The sequence below is a fragment of the Manis pentadactyla genome, chromosome 6 (genome assembly GCF_030020395.1).
Source record: "Manis pentadactyla isolate mManPen7 chromosome 6, mManPen7.hap1, whole genome shotgun sequence".
In the NCBI taxonomy this organism is placed as follows: Eukaryota; Metazoa; Chordata; class Mammalia; order Pholidota; family Manidae; genus Manis; species Manis pentadactyla.
The window spans coordinates 34,175,211-34,199,217 of NC_080024.1; the positions used below are offsets into that span (position 1 = coordinate 34,175,211).

Sequence of the window (24,007 nt, forward strand, 5' to 3'; positions counted from 1 at the left end):
TACATATTTATGAAAATACAATACATACAACTATTCGTAAAAGAGACACCAGTGGATGCAGTACAACAGCCAGGATACATCTACATCTGTGAGAACTCAACATCACATGAAGGGGGTAAGATACAAGCCGTGGCCAGGCGGGACCCAAACGTTCCCCGACCCCAGAACATGGCGGGAAGAAAGGAGTCAGAACAGGGAGGGAGTGAAAGCCCAGGACTGCTAAACAACCAGCTCTAGAAATCCGCACCCGTAGCACAGACACGAGGTGCACGGGTGCTGGATATTAGAGAAACAGAAAAGCAAAACCTGTGAGCAGATCCCCTCAACCAGTGCTCCTGAGACAAAAGAAAAGCGAGTGCTTTCTGCAAGTCTTAAAGAGACAGGGACCCCACGGCTGGACGAAGTCGTCCCGGCACACTTAGCCAGCAGCTGGGAATCCCAGGGAACCTTAGGCGCCCTAAACCCCGGGGAGGCAGCGCAGCTCTGAAGCCCCTCATGGCACTAAGCAGCCTGCCAGTCATTCCTCCAACTGCAGCAGACCCCGACACACCGGCCCAGTAGCGGAAGAGTGGCAGCGCGTGCCGGGGGTGGCGGCACCAGAAGGGACCGGGAGAAGACTGCATGGGCCAACGGCGCCAGAGGGGACTAGGAGAGGCTTGTGCGAGCCTGCAGCAGCGGCAACTGAACAGCCGGGTGTGGCTCAAGCACACCAGCGGCAGTGGAGCCAGAGGAGCCTGGTAGAGGCCCACGCTGGAGAGCTCCGTGCTCACCTGCAGTGGAGCCAGAGGGAGCAGGCGCACTCCCAGCAGCCGACCGGAACTCCAGGCCAATGCACAGCCACCTAGGCCAGACCCAAAGGCCACTGCTGGCACACAGCTGCCCAGCAGGGGTGCCGCTATCATGGAGGAGAGCATCTGGCATACCTGCGACTCCCCGCAGGGCTCCGTGCTGCTCTGACGGAGACCCTGCCTACAGCAGCTTAGGGGACTAACCCAGTGGCTGCTCCAGGAGTGCGGGTAACTGACACAGGCAGTGGAGAAGGGCAAGGCACCCAGCAAGCAGGAAAGGACTTTCTTCTCCCAGCTGACACACCCACAACCTGTCTACAGCCACCACTATCACCATGAAAAGGCAAAAAAATTTAGTCCAGTCCAAGAAAGTTCAGACAACACCTGAGAGGATCTGCAGAGACAGACCTAACCAGTCTCTCTGAAAAAGAATTCAAAATAAAAATCATAAAAATGCTGACAGAGCTGCAGAGAAATATGCAAGAGCTAAGGGATGAAGTCTGGAGGGATATTACAAACGTCCAGAGGGAGATTACAGAAGTGAAACAAGCTCTGGAAGGATTTATAAGCAGAATGGATAAGATGCAAGAGGCCACTGATGGAATAGAAACCAGAGAACAGGAACGCATAGAAGCTGATGCAGAGAGAGATAAAAGGATCTCCAGGAATGAAACAATATTAAGAGAACTGTGTGACCAATCCAAAAGGAATAATATCTGCATTATAGGGGTACCAGAAGAAGAAGAAGAGAGAGAAAAAGGGATAGAAAGTATCTTTGAAGAAATAATTGCTGAGAACTTCCCCAAACTGGGGGAGGAAATAGTTGCTCAGACTACAGAGGCATACAGAACTCCCGAGAGATGGGACCCAAAGAGGACAACACCAAGACACATAATAATTAAAATGGCAAAGATCAAGGACAAGGACAAAGTATTAAAGGCAGCCAGAGAGAGAAAAACAGTCACCTACAAAGGAAAACCCATCAGGCTATCATCACACACTTCTCAACAGAAACCCTACAGGCCCGAAGAGAATGGCATGATATATTTAATGCAATGAAACAGAAGGGCCTTGAACCAAGGATACTGTATCCAGCATGATTATCATTTAAATATGAAGGAGGGATTAAACAATTTCCAGACAAGCAAAAGTTGAGGGAATTTGCCTCCCACAAACTACCTCTACAGGGTATCTTAGAGGGACTGCTCTAGATGGAAGCACTCCTAAAAAGAGCACAGAACAAAACACCAAACATATGAAGAATGGAGGAGGAGGAATAAGAAGGGAGAGAAATAATCATCAGACTGTGTTTAAGTTAGACAGTAAGGTAGTAAACAAGCTAACCTTGAACCTTTGGTAACCACGAATCTAAAGCCTGCAATGGCAATAAGTACATATCTTTCAATAATCACCCTAAATGTAAATGGACTGAATGCACCAATCAAAAGACACAGAGTAATAAAATGGATAAAAAAGCAAGACCCATTTATATGCTGCTTACAAGAGACTCACCTCAAACCCAAAGACATGCACAGACTAAAAGTCAAGGGATGGAAAAAGACATTTCATGCAAACAACAAAGAGAAAAAAGCAGGTGTTGCAATACTAGTATCAGACAAAATAGACTTCAAAATAAAGAAAGTAACAAGAGATAAAGAAGGACATTACATAATGATAAAGGGCTCAGTCCAGCAAGAGGATATAACCATTATAAACATATAGGCACCCAATTCAGGAGCACCAATATATGTGAAACAAATACTAACAGAATTAAAGGAGGAAATAGAATGCAATGCATTCATTTTGGGAGACTTTAACACACCACTCACTCTAAAGGACAGATCCACCAGACAGAAAATAAGTAAGGACACAGAGGCACTGAACAACACACTAGAACAGATGGACCTAATAGACATCTGTAGTAGTCTACATCCAAAAGCAATAGGATACACATTCTTCTCAAGTGCACGTGGAACATTCTCCAGAATAGACCACATACTAGGCCACAGAAAGAGCCTCAGTAAATTCCAAAAGATTGAAATCCTACCAACCAAGTTTTCAGACCACAAAGGTATAAAACTAGAAATAAATTGTACAAAAAAAGCAAGAAGGCCCACAAACACATGGAGGCTTAACAACATGCTCCTAAATAATCAATGGATCAACGACCAAATTAAAATGAAGATCCAGCAATATATGGAAACAAATGACAACAACAACACAATGCCCCAACTTCTGTGGGACGCAGCAAAAGCAGTCTTTAGAGGAATGTGTATAGCAATCCAGGCATATTTAAAGAAGGAAGAACAATCCCAAATGAATGGTCTAATGTCACAATTATCGAAATTGGAAAAAGAAGAACAAATGATGCCTAAGATCAGCAGAAGGAGGGACATAATAAAGATCAGAGAAGAAATAAACAAAATTGAGAACAGTAAAACAATAGAAAAAAATCAATGAAACCAAGAGCTGGTTCTTCGAGAAAATAAACAAAATAGATAAGCCTCTAGCCAGACTTATTAAAAGAAAAAGAGAGTCAACACACATCAACAGAATCAGAAACGAGGAAGGAAAAATCACGATGGACCCAACAGAAGTACAAAGAATTATTAGAGAATACTATGAAAACCTATATGCTAACAAGCTGGGAAACCTAGGAGAAATGGACAACTTCCTAGAAAAATACAGCCTTCCAAGACTGACCCAGAAAGAAACAGAAAATCCAAACAGACCAATTACCAGCAATGAAATTTAATCAGTAATCAAAAAACTACCCAAGAACAAAACCCCTGGGCCAGATGGATTTACCTCAGAATTTTATCAGACATACAGAGAAGACATAGTACCCATTGTCCTTAAAGTTTTCCAAAAAATAGAAGAGGAGGGAATACTCCAAAACTCCTTCTATGAAGCCAACATCACCCTAATACCAAAAGCAGGCAAAGACCCCACCAAAAAAGAAAACTACAGACCAATATCCCTGATGAACGTAGATGCAAAAATACTCAACAAAATTTTAGTAAACCAAATTCAAAAATACATCAAGAGGATCATACACCACGACCAAGTGGGATTCATCCCAGGGATGTAAGGATGGTACAACATTAGAAAATCCATCAACAACATCCACCACATCAACAAAAAGAAGGACAAAAACCACATGATCATCTCCATAGATGCTGAAAAAGCATTCGACAAAATTCAACATCCATTCATGATAAAAGCTCTCAACAAAATGGGCATAGAGGGCAAGTACCTCAACATAATAAAGGCCTTATATGATAAACCCACAGCTAACATCATACTGAACAGCGAGAGGCTGAAAGCTTTTCCTCTGAGATTGGGAACAAGACAGGGATGCCCACTCTCCCCACTGTTATTCAACATAGTACTGGAGGTCCTAGCCACGGTAATCAGACAAAACAAAGAAATACAAGGAATCGAGATTGGTAAAGAAGAAGTCAAACTGTCACTATTTGCAGATGACATGATATTGTACATAAAAAAACTGTAAAGACGCCACTGCAAAACTACTAGAACTAATATCGGAATTTAGCAAAGTTGCAGGATACAAAATTAATACACAGAAATCTGTGGCTTTCCTATACACTAACAATGAACTAATAGAAAGAGAAATCAGGAAAACAATTCCATTCACAATAGCATCAAAAAGAATAAAATACCTAGGAATAAACCTAACCAAGGAAGTGAAAGACCTATACCATGAAAACTACAAGACACTCTTAAGAGAAATTAAAGAGGACACTAACAAATGGAAACTCATCCCATGCTCCTGGCTAGGAAGAACTAATATCGTCAAAAGGCCATCCTGCCCAAAGCAATATACAGATTCTATGCAATCCCTATCAAATTACGAACAGCATTCTTCAATCAACTGGAACAAATAGTTCAAAAATTCATATGGAACCGCCAAAGACCCTGAATAGCCAAAGCAATCCTGAGCAGGAAGAATACAGTGGGGGGGATCTTGCTTCCCAACTTCAAGCTCTACTACAAAGCCACAGTAATCAAGACAATTTGGTACTGGCACAAGAACAGAGCCACAGACCAGTGGAACAGAATAGAGACTCCAGACATTAACCCAAACATATATGGCCAATTAATATATGATAAAGGAGCCATGGACATACAATGGGGAAATGACAGTCTCTTCAACAGATGGTGCTGGCAAAACTGGACAGCTACATGTAAGAGAATGTAACTGGATCACTGTCTAACCCCATACACAACAGTAAATTCGAAATGGATCAAAGATCTGACTGTAAGTCATGAAACCATAAAATTCTTAGAAAAAAACATAGGCAAAAATCTCATGGACATAAACATGAGTGACTTTTTCATGAACATATCTCCCTAGGCAAGAGAAACAAAGGCAAAAATGAACAAGTGGAATGATATCAAGCTAAAAAGCTTCTGTACAGCAAAGGGCACCATCAATAGAACCAAAAGGAATCCTACAGTATGGGAGAACATATTCATAAATGACAGATCCGATAAAGGATTGACATCCAAAATATATAAAGAGCTCACACACCTCAACAAACAAAAAGCAAATAATCCAATTAAAAAATGGGCGGAGGAACTGAATAGACAGTTCTCTAAAGAAGAAATCCAGATGGCCAACAGGCACATGAAAAAATGCTCCACATCACTAGTCATCAGAGAAATGCAAATTAAAACCACAATGATATATTACCTCACACCAGTAAAGATGGCTACCATCCAAAAGACAAACAACAACAAATGTTGGCGAGATTGTGGAGAAAGGTGAACCCTCCTACACTGCTGGTGGGAATGTAAATTAGTTGACCCATTGTGAAAAGCAGTATGGAGGTTCCTCAGAATGCTCAAAATAGAAATACCATTTGACCCAGGAATTCCACTTCTAGGAATTTACCCTAAGAATGCAGCACTCCAGTTTGAAAAAGACAGATGCATGCCTATGTTTATCCCTGCACTATTTACAATAGCCAAGATATGGAAGCAACCTAAATGTCCATCAGTAGATGAATGGATAAAGAAGATGTGGTACATATACACAATGGAATATTACTCAGCCATAAGGAAAAAACAGGTTTTACCATTCGCAACAACATGGATGGAGCTACAGGGTATTATGCTCGGGGAAATAAGCCAGGCGGAGAAAGACAAGTACCAAATGATTTCACTCATATGTGGAGTATAAGAAAAAAGGAAAACTGAAGGAACAAAACAGCAGCAGAATCACAGAACCCAAGAATGGACTAACAGTTACCAAAGGGAAAGGGACTGGGGAGGATGGGTGGGAAGAGAGGGATAAGGACGGGGTAAAAGAAAGGGGGCATTACGATTAGCATGTATAGTGCGTGGAGGGCACGGGGAGGGCTGCACAACACAGAGAAGACAAGTAGTGATTTTACAGCATCTTACTACGCAGATGGACAATGACTGTGAAGGGGTATGTGGGGGGGACTTGGTGAAGGGGGGAGCCTAGTAAACATAATGTTCTTCATGTAATTGTAGATTAATGATACAAAAAAAAAACAAAACTAAGAACAGTGCCTGGCGCAGAGGAAGAACTCCATAACTATTAATATGCATCCTTCTGCCTCTGGTTATCACTGCTCAGAGGTCACTGAGCATTTGTGACACTGTATCCTGCCCTTTGGAAAGGAGAGTCCGTTTTCAAAAAACAAGGACGTTTTTTATTATGGCCCATTACTTCCAACCTACCAAAATATAAAACATACACTTAGATGCACACGAGTATAATTTCAAATGTCTAGTTGATGTTTCTAAAAACTGGAGTGAAGACTTGTTGATACTATTATGGACTTCTAATGAATAAATACATACTCCTATGTGGATTAGGAACAATATTGCATTGGTTAAAAACACAGGAGAAACTGTAGAGCATGCAGCAAATTTTTAGTAAGTTTGATTCTGTTTTATACCAAAAAATATTAATAGGGTCATGAGTTAGTGAGCAGGTAAGTTGTGAGCTGGACACAAAGTTCGTTTTATTATAGCACTTTGGTTAAGGCACCTGCTGTTTGAACAAAAGCAATCTTCGAGTGGCTGGGGAAGAACAAGCCTCTCTCTTAGGCTCCTTATTCATGGCTAGGGACCCATGTGTGTCTTGCCTTGCTTCCTTTTAGAGAGAGATTCTTGGGCGATGCTGGAGGGAATGAGTAGCTACCTTGAGGTGAGAGTGGGTCCCTGCCCACGTCCCCTGGGAGATGCACTGTTAACACCCTGGGCCTTTGTAGTGATGCATGCTTCAGGGAAGGCCTCCACAAAGGCCTGGTCTCCTCTGCTTCTGGTCCTGACTCAGCTGGTGGAGCACCTAGGAGACAAGGAGAAAGCCGAGTTGTAGAAGACATCTGTGGTTTTTGTCAGCTCCTTCTTTCTGGGGACTCATCTCTCCCCTGCTTCACTAGTGTTTTGGGTGGAGGTGTGTTCATTCCCTGGCTCCAGGGATGGGATGGGTAGGTGACTGGAGCCTGTCTAATGAAATCGGAGGCAATATTCTGGTACTTTTGCAAGAGCTTTGAAGGGCATATCCTTTCTACTGGGTTAGCAGGTAGGAGGTTAGCCTGGGATTGCAGGAGTCCATTTTCATCCCCACATGGGAAAGCCTTCTTGAGAAGAAGGGCTGATGGAGCTCAGAGACAGAACAATAGTGCTCAGGTGGCATTTTCTGAGGCCTGGATCCAGCTGAGCCTGGAGTTAGCTGATCTTTGCACTACCCAGTTACATGAGCTAATACATTTCTTTTTTCGTTAGACTGTTTGAGTTAGGCTTCCGACATTCGGTACTGACCGACAAAGGAAGGAAGAACTCAAGGAATTCCTCTGTACTTTACTTCTCTTTTTCATTGTGGCAGTGTGTTGGCAAGTACAATGTATCTAATAGCTGTACAAATCTGGTTCATGATTGCTTTGCTTCTTGAACATTCCCACCAGGGTCATCAGAGAAAATAATCAGGATTTAACCCAGTCCTGCGAATAGCCTTGTCTTTGTATGTACTGAATTAGCCTTTTTATTCTGATGGTTCGACATCTGGAACTTTCCTGACCCTGGGGAGATAGTCCCTCCAGGACTAGCTAATTCCTATAGATAGGACAGGACTCACCTGAAAGCATACCTCTCATATGTAAGCCAGTGGATCCAAAAACAAAACAAAACAAAAACAACCAGTCCAGAGCCCCTAGCCCTCCTTTGTGGGACTCTTAGACACCCAGACACTGTTCACCTGGACCAGGTACCAGAGAGTTAGGAATAGCCCTTATGCCCAGAGCCTGCCAAAATGATTCAAACTCACCAAGGCCAAACCAGCTTAGCCTGCTTACCCTGCCTTGCTCATTTCTTCACACTAAAACCTCAAACCTCAACAGACTCTTGCCCATCCCTCCAACCCCTCACCCGCTAACTGACCCTGGCACTTCCCCATGTGACCCTGCATGGCGTGGCATATCTCTTTCTCTTGGGAACTAAGAGTAACAAACTATCGTTTCAATGGCAATGTCTCCTGATTGGCTGACTTCACCATACCTGAATAATAATAAAACTTACATTAAAAAATACTGTGTGTGTGTGTGTGTGTGTGTGTGTGTGTGTATTTTAAGGAGTGAAATAATTTTTTTGAAAGGCAAAATCTATGTACAGTTAAATGCACAGAACATAAGTGTGCAATTGAATTTTGACAAATGTATATATCCATGCAACCAGTGAAGATTTAGAACATTTTTATCACCTCAGAAAGTTGCCTTATATCCCATTCCATTGACTGGTCTTTTAAGCTCAACAGTTGGACATTCTTCTTCATAGTGAGAATTTCAAGAGCCTTGGAACAAAAACTCTCTCAGAAATCAGTGACAATTTCTGCTGAAGTGTCTGGAAACTTAAAACTAGGATCCCTTGAAAATTGGAGTCAGCTGTTTAGAGAGTCATATTTGGCCTTGGATTGCTCAGAGAAGTCCCAGGAGCAAGAATGTGTCTTAAGCGAGGGTATTGTGTAATAACTTAGGAAGGTTGGAAATAATTTCTCCTAGGGGCATGGGGAAGGGTCACTCACAAGACACCTCCAAAAAGCCTTCTGAAGTCCCCCAGTTGGAACTGATTTCTCCCTTATTCATATTTTCTTAGCACTTCACTCAGACGCACAAAATCTCTGCCATGACATGGATTGGAGAGATCATCTAAGGTTACATAATAATCTAATTCAAAGGCAGGAAAATGGCTCTTCTTACAGACTTTAATCTTTCTTTTGTAAAATGAAGATCCAAATATCCAAATACCCTTTCTCCCTTGGCTGCCAGGAAGCTCAGCTAAAACCAGTGCTTACCTACAGCAATGACTTCATCCCAGATGTCTAATAACTTCTATTTCTCTGTTCTTTTTAACTGTTTTTCTTTAAATTTCAATTTTAATTGTCATTTCATTTATCATGTTTGTTTTTTGTAAGCTGCCTGAAAATTCTTGCACTTTGTAACACCTGTGGCATATGGCACATCGGACTTATTTATGTGTATGCCTGCCTTCCTTTTTCTTCTACAGTTTAGCAAAATGTACTATTTAATGAAGGTCTTAATAAATATGAAAAAATTGAACTAAATATGACCAGGAAAGACTTACTTCTGAATTTTGCCCCTTTTCCTTCTTTTAAAAAATGTTCTCTGAAGGGATGACCCTGGGGAGGGTCAGCCATGATTTAGGAGAGGATTGCATTAGTGGGACCCCCATCCCAGTTCTTCCTGGCTTACCTGAGTTCCCTCAAGAGCAGGCATCCACAGGGGACCTACCTCTTCTGTGGGCATTTCCTTTGAGCGGGTGTGTGGTGTGGAAATGAATCTCCACTGGGAAGATGAAGAGCTCTGCTGGTGGCTCACTGGCTTTAAACTGACTCCTCAGGGGGTCCAGGACTCTGGGTGGTTCTTCTAAGATAGGAGGTAATTTCAAAGCCTTTGGTGCCTGAAGGAAATGAAAAACAAAACAAAACCCAACACAGCAGGTATTTAAAACCTTGCAGAAGACAAATGACACTCGATCTTATTGGATCTTTGGCACCAGGAGCAGCTGGGTGTGATGCAGTTTCAGTACCCATGGCTGAGAAGTAAAGCCAACCGACCTGGGAGCTGGGTATCTGACTGGCCTGGGGCCACTTTGCTTCTAGGGAATTCGGCTCTGTCCCCCTTAATCCAGTCTCCATTTCCTCTAAGACGTGTAAGTGTGAAAACTGCAAGAGCCTTTGAGAGGAAATAGAGTCTTTCTCTTGCAACCTGGGACACTAAGCCAAATTGAAACCACACAATGGAGATTTCTATGTACGGAGAGGGAAAAGCTTCAGCATATGTGGTTCAGAGAAGAAAGCAAGGCACGGGACATGGGGCAATCTTTTATATAAGAAGGGCAGTAAAAAGGAATATGCATTTGCATTTGCTTACCTTATGTAACCTCTCTAAACCTCAATTTCTTCCTCTGTAAAAGGGAGTAATCATATTTTATACCTCATAAGGTTGCCATGAGGATTAAATGAGCTAATTATACATAATTACAATAGTGTTTGGAACTCAGATTATTTCCATATTTCTTTGAGAGTAGCCTCTTCTCCCATAGGGCTTAATACCCAGTCTTGCCTCTAGTAGAATATCTAGGCATCTCCACACTTCTGCAATATGAACATAGTTAAAGAAGAATTACTGTGTATCAGAATCAGCCACAACATAAGCCCAGATTTTGTGTTGAAAAAACCACCAAACATAGGGACATAGGTGTGTGTGTGTGTTTGTGTACAGGAAGGTGGGGTGGGGGAACACTAGAGGTAGTACTTAGAGCCTCCTGTTTCTAATTATTCAGAAATTGCTGAAAATTTCTCATTTTATTCTCTGCCTTTTAACATATGAATGTGGTTCAATGAAATGTATATGTGTGCTGGTTTCAGGGAGTTTGATTTCACAAGAGGGAAAATAAAAATGTTTCTCACTGTTTTAGTGCTTGAAAAAAATGTTCAGAAACACACAAAAGCATCTTACATGTTTAGAGTTCAATGGGGAAAGAGATTCAACCAAATATATTTAGGGTAATATTTATAATTTCAAGACATTAAGAAAATGATTAACTAAATGCATGCACATAGCATCTTTATGTTCCTGGAGACCTTTACTGTCCAGGTGCCAGTTGCCCACCAAAGGCCCTCCTTTTCTTTTGTAGTGTAAGAATTTTCTTTTTTAATTTAATTTAATTTAATTTAATTTTGGTATCATTTATCTACAATTACACGAGGAACATTATGTTTACTAGACTCCGCCAATCACCAAGTTCCCCCCACATACCCAATTGCAGTCACTGTCCATCAGCATAGTAAGATGCTGTAGAATCACTACCTGCCCTGTCCTCACGTGCTGTACAGCCTTCCCCGTGCACCCCCCCACATTATGCATGCTAATCGTAATGCCCCCTTTTGTTCCCCCACCCCACTGCCTTATCCCTCCCTTCCCACCCATCCTCCCTAGTCCTTTTCCCTTTGGTAACTGTTAGTCCATTCTTGGGTTCTATGATTCTGCTGCTGTTTTGTTCCTACAGTTTTTCTTTGTTCTTATACTCCACATATGAATGAAATCATTTGGTACTTGTCTTTCTCCGCCTGGCTTATTTCACTGAGCATAATACCCTCTAGCTCCATCCATGTTGTTGCAAATGGTAGGATTTGTTTTCTTCTTATGGCTGAATAATATTCCATTGTGTATATGTACCACATCTTCTTTATCCATTCATCTTCTGATGGACACTTAGGTTGCTTCCATTTCTTGGCTATTGTACATAGTGCTGTGATAAACACAGGGGTGCATATGTCTTTTTCAAACTTGGCTGCTGCATTCTTAGGGTAAATTCCTAGAAGTGGAATTCCTGGGTCAAATGGTATTTCTATTTTGAGCATTTTGAGGAACTTCCGTACTGCTTTCCACAATGGGTGAACTAATTTACATTCCCACCGGCAGTGTAGGAGGGTTCCCCTTTATCCACAATCTTGCCAACATTTGTTGTTGTTTGTCTTTTCGATGACGGTGATCCTTACTGGTGTGAGGTGATATCTCATTGTGGTTTTAATTTGCATTTCTCTGATGACTAGTGATGTGGAGCATTTTTTCATGTGTTTGTTGGCTATCTGAATTTCTTCTTTGGAGAACTGTCTGTTCAGCTCCTCCACCCATTTTTTTATTGGATTATTTGCTTATTGTTTGTTGAGGTGCATGAGCTCTTTATATATTTTGGATGTCAACCCATTATCGGATCTGTCATTTATGAATATATTTTCCAATACTGTAGGATGCCTTTTTGTTCCATTGATGGTGTCCTTTGCTGTACAGAAGCTTTTCAGTTTGATGCAGTCCCAGTTATTCTTTTTTGCTTTGTTTCCCTTGCCCGGAAAGATATGTTCATGAAGAAGTCGCTTATGTTTATGTCCAAGAGATTTTTGCCTATGTTTTTTTTTCTAAGAGTTTTATGGTTTCATCACTTACATTCAGGTCTTTAATCCATTTTGAATTTACTTTGTTTATGGGGTTAGACAATGATCCAGTTTCATTCTCTTACATGTAGCTGTCCAGTTTTGCCAACACTAGCTGTTGAAGTGGCTGTCATTTCCCCATTGTATGTCCATGGCTCCTTTATCATATATTAATTGACCATATATATTTGGGTTAATATCTGGACCCTCTATTCTGTCCCACTGGTCTGTGGGTCTGTTCTTGTGCCAGTACCAAATTGTCTTGATTACTATGGCTTTGTGGTAGAGCTTGAAGTTGGGGAGTGAGATGTCCCCTGCTTTATTCTTCCTTCTCAGGATTGCTTTGGCTATTCGGGGTCTTTTGTGGTTCCATATCAATATTAGAATTATTTGTTCCAGTTTATTGAAGAATGCTGTTGGTATTTTGATAAGGATTGCATTGAATCTGTAGACTGCTTTACACAGGATGACCATTTTGACAATATTAATTCTTCCTAGCCAAGAGCATGGAATGAGTTTCCATTTGTTAGTGTCTTCTTTAATTTCTCTTAAGAATGTCTTGTAGTTTTCAGGGTATAGATCTTTCACTTCCTTGGTTAGGTTTATTCCTAGGTATTTTATTCTTTTTGCTGCTATTGTGAATGGAATTGTTTTCCTGATTTCTTTTTCTGTTAGTTCATTGTTAGTGTATAGGAAAGCCACAGATTTCTGTGTATTAATTTTGTATCCTGCAACTTTGCTGAATTCCGATATTAGTTCTAGTAGTTTTGGAATGGAGTCTTTAGGGTTTCTTATGTACAATATCATGTCATCTGCAAATAGTGACAGTTTGACTACTTCTTTACCAATCTGGATTCCTTGTATTTCTTTGTTTTGCCTGATTGCCATGGCTAGGACTTCCAGTACTATGTTGAAAAACAGTGGGGAGAGTGGACATCCCTGTCTTGTTCCTGATCTTGAAGGAAAAGCTTTCAGCTTCTCACTGTTAAGTATGATGTTGGCTGTAGGTTTGTCATATATGGCCTTTATTATGTTGAGGTACTTTCCCTGGATACCCATTTTGTTGAGAGTTGTTATCATGAATGGATGTTGAACTTTGTCAATTGCTTTTTCAGCATCTATGGAGATGATCATGTGGTTTTTGTCCTTTTTTTGATATGGTGGATTATGTTGATGGATTTTTGAATATTGTACCATCCTTACATCCCTGGGATGAATCCCACTTGATCATGGTGTATGATCCTCTTGATGCATTTTTGAATTCAGTTTGCTAATATTTTGTTGAATATTTTTGCGTCTACGTTCATCAGGGATATTGGTCTATAATTTTCTTTTTTGGTGGGGTCTTTGCCTGGTTTTGGTATTATAGTGATGCTGGCTTCATAGAATGAGTTTGGATGTATTCTCTCCTGTTTTTTGGAAAAGTTTAAGGAGAATGGGTATTATGTCTTCTCTATATGTCTGATAAAATTCAGCGGTATATCCATCTGGCCTGGGGGGTTTGTTCTTGGGTAGTTTTTTGATTACTGATTAAATTTTGTTGCTCGTAATTGGTCTGTTTAGATTTTGTTTTTCTTCCTTGGTAAGTCTTGGAAGGTTGTATTTTTCTAGGAAGTTGTCCATTTCTCCTAGGTTTTCCAGCTTTTTAGCATATAGATTTTCATAGTATTCTCTAATAATTTTTTGTATTTCTGTGGGGTCCGTCGTGATTTTTCCTTTCTCATTTCTGATTCTGTTGACGTATGTAGTCTGGCTAGGGGCTTATCTATTTTGCTTATTTTTTTCAAAGAAGGGGCTCTTGGTTTCATTGATTTTTTCTATTGTTTTATTCTTCTCAATTTTATTTATTTCTTCTCTGACCTTTATTATGTCCCTCTTTCTGCTGACTTTGGGCCTCATTTGTTCTTCTTTTTCTGGTTTCAGTAATTGTGACTTTAGACTGTTCATTTGGGATTGTTCTTCCTTCTTTAAATAGGCTGGGATTGCTATATACTTTCCTCTTAGAACTGCCTTTGCTGCATCCCACAAAAGTTGGGGCTTTATGCTGTCATTGTCATTTGTCTCCATATATTGCTTGATCTCTATTTTAATTTGGTCATTGATCCATTGATTATTTAGGAGCATGTTGTTAAGCCTCCACGTGTTTGTGAGCCTTTTTTTTTCTTTGTACAATTTATTTCCAATTTTATGCCTTTCTTGTCTGAGAAGTTGGTTGTTAGAATTTGCATCTTTTTTAATTTACTGAGGCTCTTTTTGTGGTCTAGTATGTGGTCTATTCTGGAAAATGTTCCATGTGCACTTGAGAAGAATGTGTATCCTGCTGGTTTTGAGTATAGAGTTCTGTAGATGTCTGTTAAGTCCATCTGTTCTAGTTTGTTGTTCAGTGCCTCTGTGTCCTTAGTTATTTTCTGTCTGGTGGATATGTCCTTTGGAGTGAGTGGTGTGTTGAAGTTTCCTAGAATGGTTGCATTGCATTCTATTTCCTCCTTTAGTTCTGTTAGTATTTGTTTCACATATGCTGGTGCTCCTGTGTTGGGTGCATATATATTTATAATGGTTATATCCTCTTGTTGGACTGAGCCCTTTATCATTATGTAATGTCCTTATTTATCTCTTGTTACTTTCTTTGTTTTGACATCTATTTTGTCTGATACAAGTACTGCAACACCTGCTTTTTTCTCCCTATTGTTTGCATGAAATATCTTTTTCCATCCCTTGACTTTTAGTCTGTGTATGTCTTTGGGTTTGAGGTGAGTCTCTTGTAAGCAGCATATAGATGGGTCTTGCTTTTTTATCCATTCTGTTCTCTGTGTCTTTTGATTGGTGCACTCAGTCCATTTACATTTAGGGTGATTATTGAAAGATATGTACTTACTGCCATTGTAGGCTTTAGATTTGTGGTTACCAAAGGTTCAAGGGTAGCTTCTTTACTATCTGTCTAACTTAAGTCTCTTATTAAGGTACTATAAACAAAGTCTGATGATTCTTTATTTCTCTCCCTTCTTATTCCTCCTCCATTCTTTATATGTCTTTTGTGTTTCCTTTGACTGCTTTTGTGAGTAGTTGATTTAATTTTTTTCTTTAGTTAGTATTTGGTTGGTCTGCTTTCTTTGCTGCAATTTTATTTTCTCTGTTGACATCTATTTAGCCTTAGGAGTGCTTCCATCTAGAGCCATCCCTTTAAACTATCCTGTAGAGGTGGTTTGTAGAAGGCAAATTCCCTCAACTTTTGTTTGCTTGGGGTATTATTTAATCCCTCCTTCACAGTTAAATGGTAATCGTGCTGGATACAGTATTCTTGGTTCAAGGCCCATCTGTTTCATTGCATTAAATATATTATGCCATTCTCTTCTGGCCTGTAAGGTTTCTGTTGAGAAGTCTGATGATAGCCTGATGGGTTTTCCTTTGTAGGTGACCTTTTTTCTCTCTCTGGCTGCCTTTAATACTCTGTCCTTGTCTTTGATCTTTGCTGTTTTAATTATTATGTGTCTTGTTGTTGTCCTCCTTGGGTCCCTTGTGTTGGGAGTTTTGTGGGCCTCCATGGTCTGAGAGACTATTTCCTCCCCCAGTTTGCGGAAGTGTTCATCAATTATTTCTTCAAAGACACTTTCTATCCCTTTTTCTCTCTCTTCTTCTTCTGGTACTTCTATAATGTGAATATTGTTCCGTTTGGATTGGTCACACAGTTCTCCTAATATTGTTTCATTCCTGGAGATCCTTTTATCTCTCTCTGCCTTAGTTCTCTGTGTTCCTGTTCTCTGATTTCTATTCCATTAATGGTCTCTTGCACCTCATGCAGTCCTCTCTTATGTCTTTCCAGAGATTGTTTTATTTTTGTATTCTCCCTCCCCACTTGCTCCTTTAGCTCTTGCATATTTCTCTGCAGGTCCATCAGCATGGTTATGACCTTTATTTTGAATTCTTTTTCAGGAAGATTGATCAAATCTATCTCCTCAGGCCCTCTCTCAGGGATTGTCTGGGTAATTCTGGACTGGACCAAATTCTTCTGCCTTTTCATGGCAATAGAGGTAGCTGTAGGCAGGTAGCGTGTCTGTCAGCTAGGAGAACAAAGTTTTTTCCTGTTTGCTGGTCACCTTGCCCTTCTCTGCTGCCAGTGTCAGTTACCTGAACTCTTGGAGCAGCCTCTGGATTAATCCCCTAAGCAGCTGTGGGTGGGGTCCCTGTCAGTGTAGCCCAGAGCCCTGCAGGGAGTGGCGGGTGCACCGTGTGTGCTCTCCTGTGAGAGCGGTGCCCCTTCATGCCTTGCCCTGGTTTCTTCTGCCTGTGCCAGGCAGCTGCACACTGGGAACGGCCTTTTGGTCTGGCCTGGGTGGCTGTGCACCGGGAGGAGATTCTGGGTGGCTTCTGGGGGTGCAGCTGCTCCTGGGCTACTCTGCCACCAGTGCAGGCACACGTGGACGCTCCCAGGATGCTCCGCTGCCACCTATGCAGGCTTGCACATCCGCTCCTGGGCTGTTCGGTCTCCACTGTGGGCTTGTGTGACTGATCCCGGACTGCTCTGCTGCCACCCGTCTACTGGGCTGCTGTGTTAGGGGTCATGCTGGCTGGGGGAATGACTGACAGGCTGCTTATCACCGTGAGGGGCTTCAGAGCTGCACTGCCTCCCAGGGGGCTGGGGCTGGGGCACCTGATGTTCCCCGGGATTCCCAGCTGCTGGGCTGAATGTGCCGGAATGCTTCCATCCAGCCGTGAGGCCCCTGTCCCTTTAAGACTTTTAAAAAGCACTTGCTTTTCTTCTGTCTCAGGGGAGCCGGTTGCGGGGAACCACTCTCAAATTTTGCTTTTCTGTTTCTCTAATATGCAGCACACCATGCAGTGTGTGTCTGAGCTCCTGGTGTGGGTTACTAGAGCTGGTTGTTTAACAGTTCTGGGCTTTCACTCCCTCCTCGCTCTGACTCGTTTCCTCCCACCAGGGAGCTGGGATGGTGGGAGTGCTCAGTTCCCGCCAGGCTGCAGCTTGTATCTTACCCCCTTCGTGAGGTGCTGAGTTCTCGTAGATGTAGATGTAGCCTGGCTGTTGTACTGTATCCACTGGTCTCTCTTTTAGGAATAGTTGTATTTGTTGTATTTTCAAAAATATATATGACTTTGGAGGAGATTTCCATTGCCCTACTCGCACCACCATCTTGGCTCCTCCTCAATGGCCCTTTTTTGAATACTGACCTTGTGCATTTTGTTTGACAAGTTTACACTGAGAAGTCTATGTGGAAATGCAAATGATTTGCATGAGGTATGGCTGACAGGCCAAGCCTGAATTTCTTTATTTTAATTAAAAATTTATAGAGCTTTAATATAGTGGAAAATACTGCTTTCCTCTGCTAAACCACATGCATGGACTGAGGGAAGAGACTTCTGTCATCTGAGCCTGGATCAGCACCAGGCTGACCTGGGAGTGAGATTAAGGGCTTCCCTCAGGCCTGCAGTGGCTCTGGCAGGCCAGGCCTGCTGTTTACTGTGGGGCTAAAGAAAACTGGGAAGACAGAGGGCTTGCTGGTGTGGACCAAAAGGATTAGATCAAGTTAGACACAAGAAATCTGAGGAAATCCTGAACAGACTGAAAGCAATGTCCTTCAATGGCAACAGGACCTCCTGGAGTGCCCATAGCTTCTCCAGGCCCATTTCACATGACAGAAATCCCCACAATGAACTAACATTGCTGTTCCCAATTGGACACAAAACACTTTCATGAAGATGCGTCATCTTCTTTCACCCTTCCATCAGCCCAGTGAGGTTGGCATTATTATAGGTGCCCACAGATGAGGTCACTGCAGCTCAGAGAGGTGAGTGACTTGCTCAAGTTCACACAGCTTCCAGAGGGCAGAGCATACCAGGAACCCTGCTCTCATTCCTGCTCAGCACAGGTACTTCTAAACCACTGAAGATCATTAAACTGCAAGGCAAGAGTAGGCCAAAGGAAACTATGGGCAATTCTAAGGAAGGAGGTGTACTTGACTTCTGAAGGGGTTGATCAACCTGCAAAATGTATCCTACATTTTCAAAGGTGACAGATCTCAATTAAGCAAAAATACTGCTGGATTCAAGATCTCTAGCATTTTGAGTTTGAAGAGGGTCAATTGCTTATAAGCTCAGATTCTATCCTTACATGTTTACAAACAGCCCCAGCCCCTTGATAGAGTAAAGGATTTTGTTGCCACTGGAGAATGTGGAAATATATGCTTTAAGGTAGAATTGGGGGCAGCTAAATTCCTTGTATACTTCACTATTTTCAACATTTGGTAAATTACTACAGCTTTATTCTAGCTACACAGAGTGAGCTCAGAAGCAAGTAAGTCCAGATCTCAGATTGAGACATCCCTTTGAGTCACCTTGTTCCTAGATTGAGATAAATTTTTAAGTGCAAGCATGTGTGTACACACACACACACACACACACACACACACACACACACACACAACCTTTTTCTTCTTCACTTCCCCAGCTGTGCTTGTTTCTGAGCCAGTGGCAGATGCTACAGGGGGGAAAAGGCAGCTTTCAGCAGGAGTCTCCTGTAACAAGTGGCTGCTTCTGCCCTTGTGGAGTTTCATATTCCCTTGTTTGTCTGTAGAAACAGGGTGGGAGTGAGATCTTATTAGTTGCAGGTACGAAGACAGACAGTCGACTTTCAACTTTTATCACTTTTGAGTTAATGGGCCAAGGTAAAGGGAGTTCTGGGCACCAAGACCCCACGACTTTGGTTGAGGTAGGTCTAGGGAGCTCTATTCTCATTATCAGGGTTGGGTTCTTGCTGCCTGAATCAGATGATGGACAGAGTGATAATAATAATAATGGCTAATGTGTATTAACTAAGGAAGGAGGTGTACTTGACTTCTGAAGGGATTGATCAACCTGCAAAATGTATCTTACATTTTCAAAGGTGACAGACCCTCAATTAAGCAAAATCATTGTTAAATATAGGAACAGAATTCTGTAAAATATTTTACATGCATTAACTCATTTAATTCCCCCAATAGTTTTCTGGAGGTACTATTATTATTGTCATCTTACAAATGAGGAAACTGAGGCTCAACAAGATTAACTTGCCCAAGACCACAGCGAGAAAGTGGAGGTCATTTTTTTTTTAAATGCACTCAGTCTGATTGCAGAACGTGTGCAGTTGAGTACTAGGCAAAGAGAAGCAGTCTCGTTCCCACCTCCAGCTGGACTTGGCCTGTTATTTTCCAAGGAGAGTGGCACGAGGAAGTGATGCTCAGTTGCCTCAGTGTTCTCCAATGAGCACCGCACGATTAGGTTTACCCAGATCAACAAGCAAGATGTTTGTCTTCTTACCGCTGAAATCTGCTTTACTACTGGGGAAGGCACCTCCATCGAATGTAGTGTGGGGCTTGTCACCCAGGAGCCAAGGATGATCGATGCGGGTGTGTCCACAGGCTCTCCTGGAGGTTTGCTGTGTTTTTTCATTGTAGCTTTTGTTTGATGCATGATTATGATTCTCTATTGATGCATCCTAGGGAATGACACATACACATCCCTGTGAAAAGGCTTTGTAGAGGAACAGAGCAAATTCCTTTAACAGCCAAACCTTGTAGCTAGACTTGTGGTTCCAAGGATGAAATCTCCTTTGCAGCCTGGGAGAAAAAACATGGTTATAACAGCAAGATCTCTAAAGCTGTTTATTATAATAAAACATTTTATTATTGATGAAAGGAAGACATTTAACCCTGCGTGACATACCATGCTTTCTTGCAAAAAAAAGTTAAAAATCAAAATGAAGCACAGTATCCTTGTTTTTATCCATCATAAAATATCTCTCTCATCTCCCCTTCCACTGTGTGGCACTCCTCTTCTCCCCCTTTCCAGTTGGCATTGGTATATGTTAAGTCAAACGCATTTATTCAAGGTGGGAGCATGTGTTGTCTGTGTTGCTCTGAACTACTGTCATCTCGTACACACATGCATCCCCCCAACACACGCACACAGAGGCCTTAGAGTTTAGGAAGCATGTTTATGTTTTAACTCACTTAATCCTCCTAGTAACCTTTGTGAGATACGCATAATAATAGCTCCATTTTACAGAAGAGGTAACTCAGGCTCCAGGTTAGTTAAGTGTCTTGGTCAGGTTTGCCTCAAAGAGTAAGATACAGGAAGTAGACTAAGGCTTGTCCAACTCTAAAGCCAAGAGCTCTTTTTTTCTAGAGAAGACTGCAGCTTCCTAATGGGGTGAAAATGTGTAGGGAGGTTCTGTGGTTGCATACGTTTGGAAAACCATGAGTTAAAGTTAAATTGGCTACTTTACTTAAAGTACTTCTCAAAACGGCCCATATTCAAATGTGCACTGACTATCTGGGAGAACATGGTGTGCAGCATTTCCCAAATGTATTTGGCCATGAACCCTGTTTGTTCATGGAGCGTGTGGCAGTGCTGGTGTTCCACAGGGGGCACATGGGGAAGGAGTGCTCAATAGGCCCGAAGTGCTCTTCTTTTCTCTGGCGGACCCCAAGACAAAGTCATCCCTCTGAAGTCAAGAAGCGCAATGACCCCAGGGAGCCCGTTAGAAATGGTACCTCTGCCTGGGCTCCAGCTTCCTCCCAGGGCTGCTTCCTGAGTGGCAGCGGGTGAGTCCCCTGACTGCTGTGGTTCTTGGCTACAGAGCCCTGGTCCACGTGTCCACCAGCCCCAGCTTCCCCTTCATCCAGGCCCTGCTGACCTGCAAAGGTGAACGGTGGGTCAGCCTTACAAACCCAGAGATGCGCGTGGTGCCGCTGGCGGTTCCAAATTGCCTCCCTTGCTTTTCTGAGCAAAAATGTTGATTGAGGCCCTTGTTCCTCCTCCCTCCTCATTTCTGTATCACTGCAAGTGCCTCAAGGGAAGCAGCAGCTAGGCCGCTGGAACAGAACTGCCCTGGGATCAGGAAGCTCAGTGGTGAAGCTTCATTTCTCAGGTTTGCTTTCCTCATCTGTAAAATGGGATTACTGATTTCTCACCCCTGCTTCCTTGCAGAGTTGTCTGGAGCTCGGGTAAGACAATGAGTGCAGTGCCCCTGCGTACAGTGCGAGGCACTAGTGGAGGACAGCGGTGCGATCACAGAGGGTGATTGGCAGCCCTGCTTGCTGTCATGGAGATGTTTAGTATGAAGCACTTGATTTCCTGAGCTGCCTGCTGGTTGTTTACCTGTGGGAAAATCTCTGCTGAATGCCCTGCTGTTGAGCTCTCCGAACTTACTCTGTCTGTGCAACCCTTGGGAAGGATCTGAGTCAACAGAAGACTCCAGCATAGTTAACCAATCTTTCATCGATGGGCTAAAGGGTCCTGCGCGATTTTCATCACTTACTCAAGGTAAATTTATTGCTGAAACAGTCTGGCAAACTTTCCTTTTTTGGAGCTGCTTTCCAACCCTTCCACTCTCAGCATGGAGCTCCATGGAACAATGGGGGCTTGTCTTTCAACCAGAGCTCTGCAAGCCTGCAGGGAACCCATGTATGTTGGAACACTGGCCTTCTGGAGGCTCCCAGCCAGACTCACCTTCCCTCCATGCTCTCCAGCCCTCTTCATTCCCTATGTCATTCCCATCTTTGGTGCCAAATGCCCACCTGTGGGGCTACTCCCTCCCTCCAGCTCTCCGTCCTCTGCCCACTGGCTCCTGAAGGCTACTCCGGGTCTGGGCTGATGCTGAGAGTAGGGGGGGAACAGATGCAGACCCAGGCGCAGTGTCAGAGGGGTCTGCATGGGTTTTAGTGGCCCGGGGCAGCCCGATGAGTCCTGGGGACCCCTCCCGAGAGGACTTCAACTCCATACCAGGCATACCACTAAAGAGCTTTATGTGAATTCTAGAATGGTCGTTTGGGGTGGAGCCAGACGTTAGGTCAATCCTTCCTGGTCGTATTCACCTGGACCCAAATACATTTCTGAGTGTAGAGGAAGTGAAACTCAGGCCAAATGGTCACTCATCTGCTCATCGTCTTAGATGGCAGACTAAGTTGGGGCAAGGTGTGCTCTGTGTGGGAGAATATAGAGAGGCATTCTTCTCTTTGACTGTAGCCCAGGTGATATTGAACATATGACTCACTCTGTATGAGGGAAACCAAGATTTTTCTCAGTAACATCATCTCTGACTCATTTGTTTATGCTTAATACAGACAGGTTTGCAAGCAAGGTATTGGAAGTTTCAGTTGTTGAAAAGAGACCACAGAACTTGGTAATCTCTGTAGATCAAATATGGGGTCAGATCACCCAAATAATGTGAGCTGAGGTAGTGATTTAGAATTAGAAAGCTTTTTTACCTCTGTCCTCACCTGTGATTTTTTTTTTCACAACAACTCAGAGGAGATGGACTTCAGATACATTTACTCCCACTTTATAGGTGAGCAACTAGGGATGCAGGGAGCATAAGTGACTTGGCCAGCATCGGATTGTTGGTGGATCTGGGATTTGTAGCCAGGACTTTTGCTAATTTTCCAGATAAAAGATGAAGAGGCCAAGGGGAGAGGAAGTTAAAACCAATAAAACCATCAGTCAGAGTTCAAGTTATAGCCTCTGAGCTGTTTTTACTTCTTTACAAATCAACTTTTGGTCCCTGCGATCATAGGCAATTAGGCATTACAATTAAGTAGGAATTACGTTTAAAAAAACACAAGCTGGGAAGATCTGTAACTAATATTTATTGAGCACTTACTACATACCAAATACTGCATTATTCCACTTAACTCCCCATCCAACCCTGTTGAGGTAAAGGTGGATGTGGTCATTGCCATTTCATAAATGAGGAAACTGAGGCCCAGAAAAGTCACATGGCTTGGAATCTGGTGCCAATGGCTACAAGTTTAATTACTATTCTAATTTCCCTGTTTCCTGTCTAATTGTGATAGCTCCTTGGTATATAGCACCAATTAGGGGAGTCACTTGACCCCTTAGATGTACAGGGATCACACCTTAGGTGTTGATCCACTCAAAAAATGAAAATACTGCAGTCCACTTTCCAGTATGTTTCGATCCTAGGGCATCAATATCTAAGGACTGTGACTGGAGAGAGTAGGATTTTTTAAGAGAGAGGGAACAAAGCAATGTCAAGGTGGGATGCCACCTGGGGAAGGGCAGAAGGTCCCAACACAGGAACAGTACCTGAGTGAGTTCAGCTCTCCAAGGACATAGATGGCCCAGGAACTTGACCCCTTCAGTGCCCTGGAACCAGCTGGCTTCAGGATGTTGCCCCACATTAACAAAGTGCATAGAGACTTATGTATAGACCAGGATATTAATTTACGAAGAGAAATACAATTGCCTGACCATCTATATTACCTGTAGATGAACTACGTGTGGAGTAGGATATGGCCAAAATTCCCTGGTGCCAGAGTCAAGACTCAAGAGAGGTATATGGCAGGAATGTTTAATGACACCAGGCTCTGAGAACCTGCCATGTTCTTCTCAACTCATTCAATAGACAGATTCTCTATTTACCCTGACTAGACCCTTTTCCAAGAACAGGGTTAAGGACTACCATTGCTTCTGGAAAATTCCTTTATAATTTCAGAAAGATTAGCTCTATATTATGTTATATCAATATCAATACTTGTATCAGTATTAATTAGTGTTAAGTAATAAGTAAAATCCCCATAGTCCTGGACAACTTACAGAGAGCTCACCATAATTTTCTGTGCAGTAATGAGGCAAATCTTGTTATGTCTATTACAGAGAAGAGCAAAGAGAAGCTCAAAGAGGTTAAGTGACTTGCTCA

General features: G+C 42.5%; 1 protein-coding gene across 1 annotated transcript in view; it reads right to left on the reverse strand.

Moving 5' to 3' along the window:
* Positions 1 to 24,007, reverse strand: part of KIAA2012 (KIAA2012 ortholog) — a 120,074-nt gene that overhangs the window by 79,973 nt on the left and 16,094 nt on the right. The window contains exons 5-9 of the mRNA XM_036927998.2: positions 20,841 to 20,983; positions 19,606 to 19,783; positions 18,735 to 18,877; positions 9,593 to 9,761; positions 6,988 to 7,134 (exon numbers count right to left, since the gene is read on the reverse strand). Of these exons, the coding sequence (XP_036783893.2) occupies positions 6,988 to 7,134; positions 9,593 to 9,761; positions 18,735 to 18,877; positions 19,606 to 19,783; positions 20,841 to 20,983 (780 nt within the window). The remainder of the gene's footprint in view (positions 1 to 6,987; positions 7,135 to 9,592; positions 9,762 to 18,734; positions 18,878 to 19,605; positions 19,784 to 20,840; positions 20,984 to 24,007) is intronic.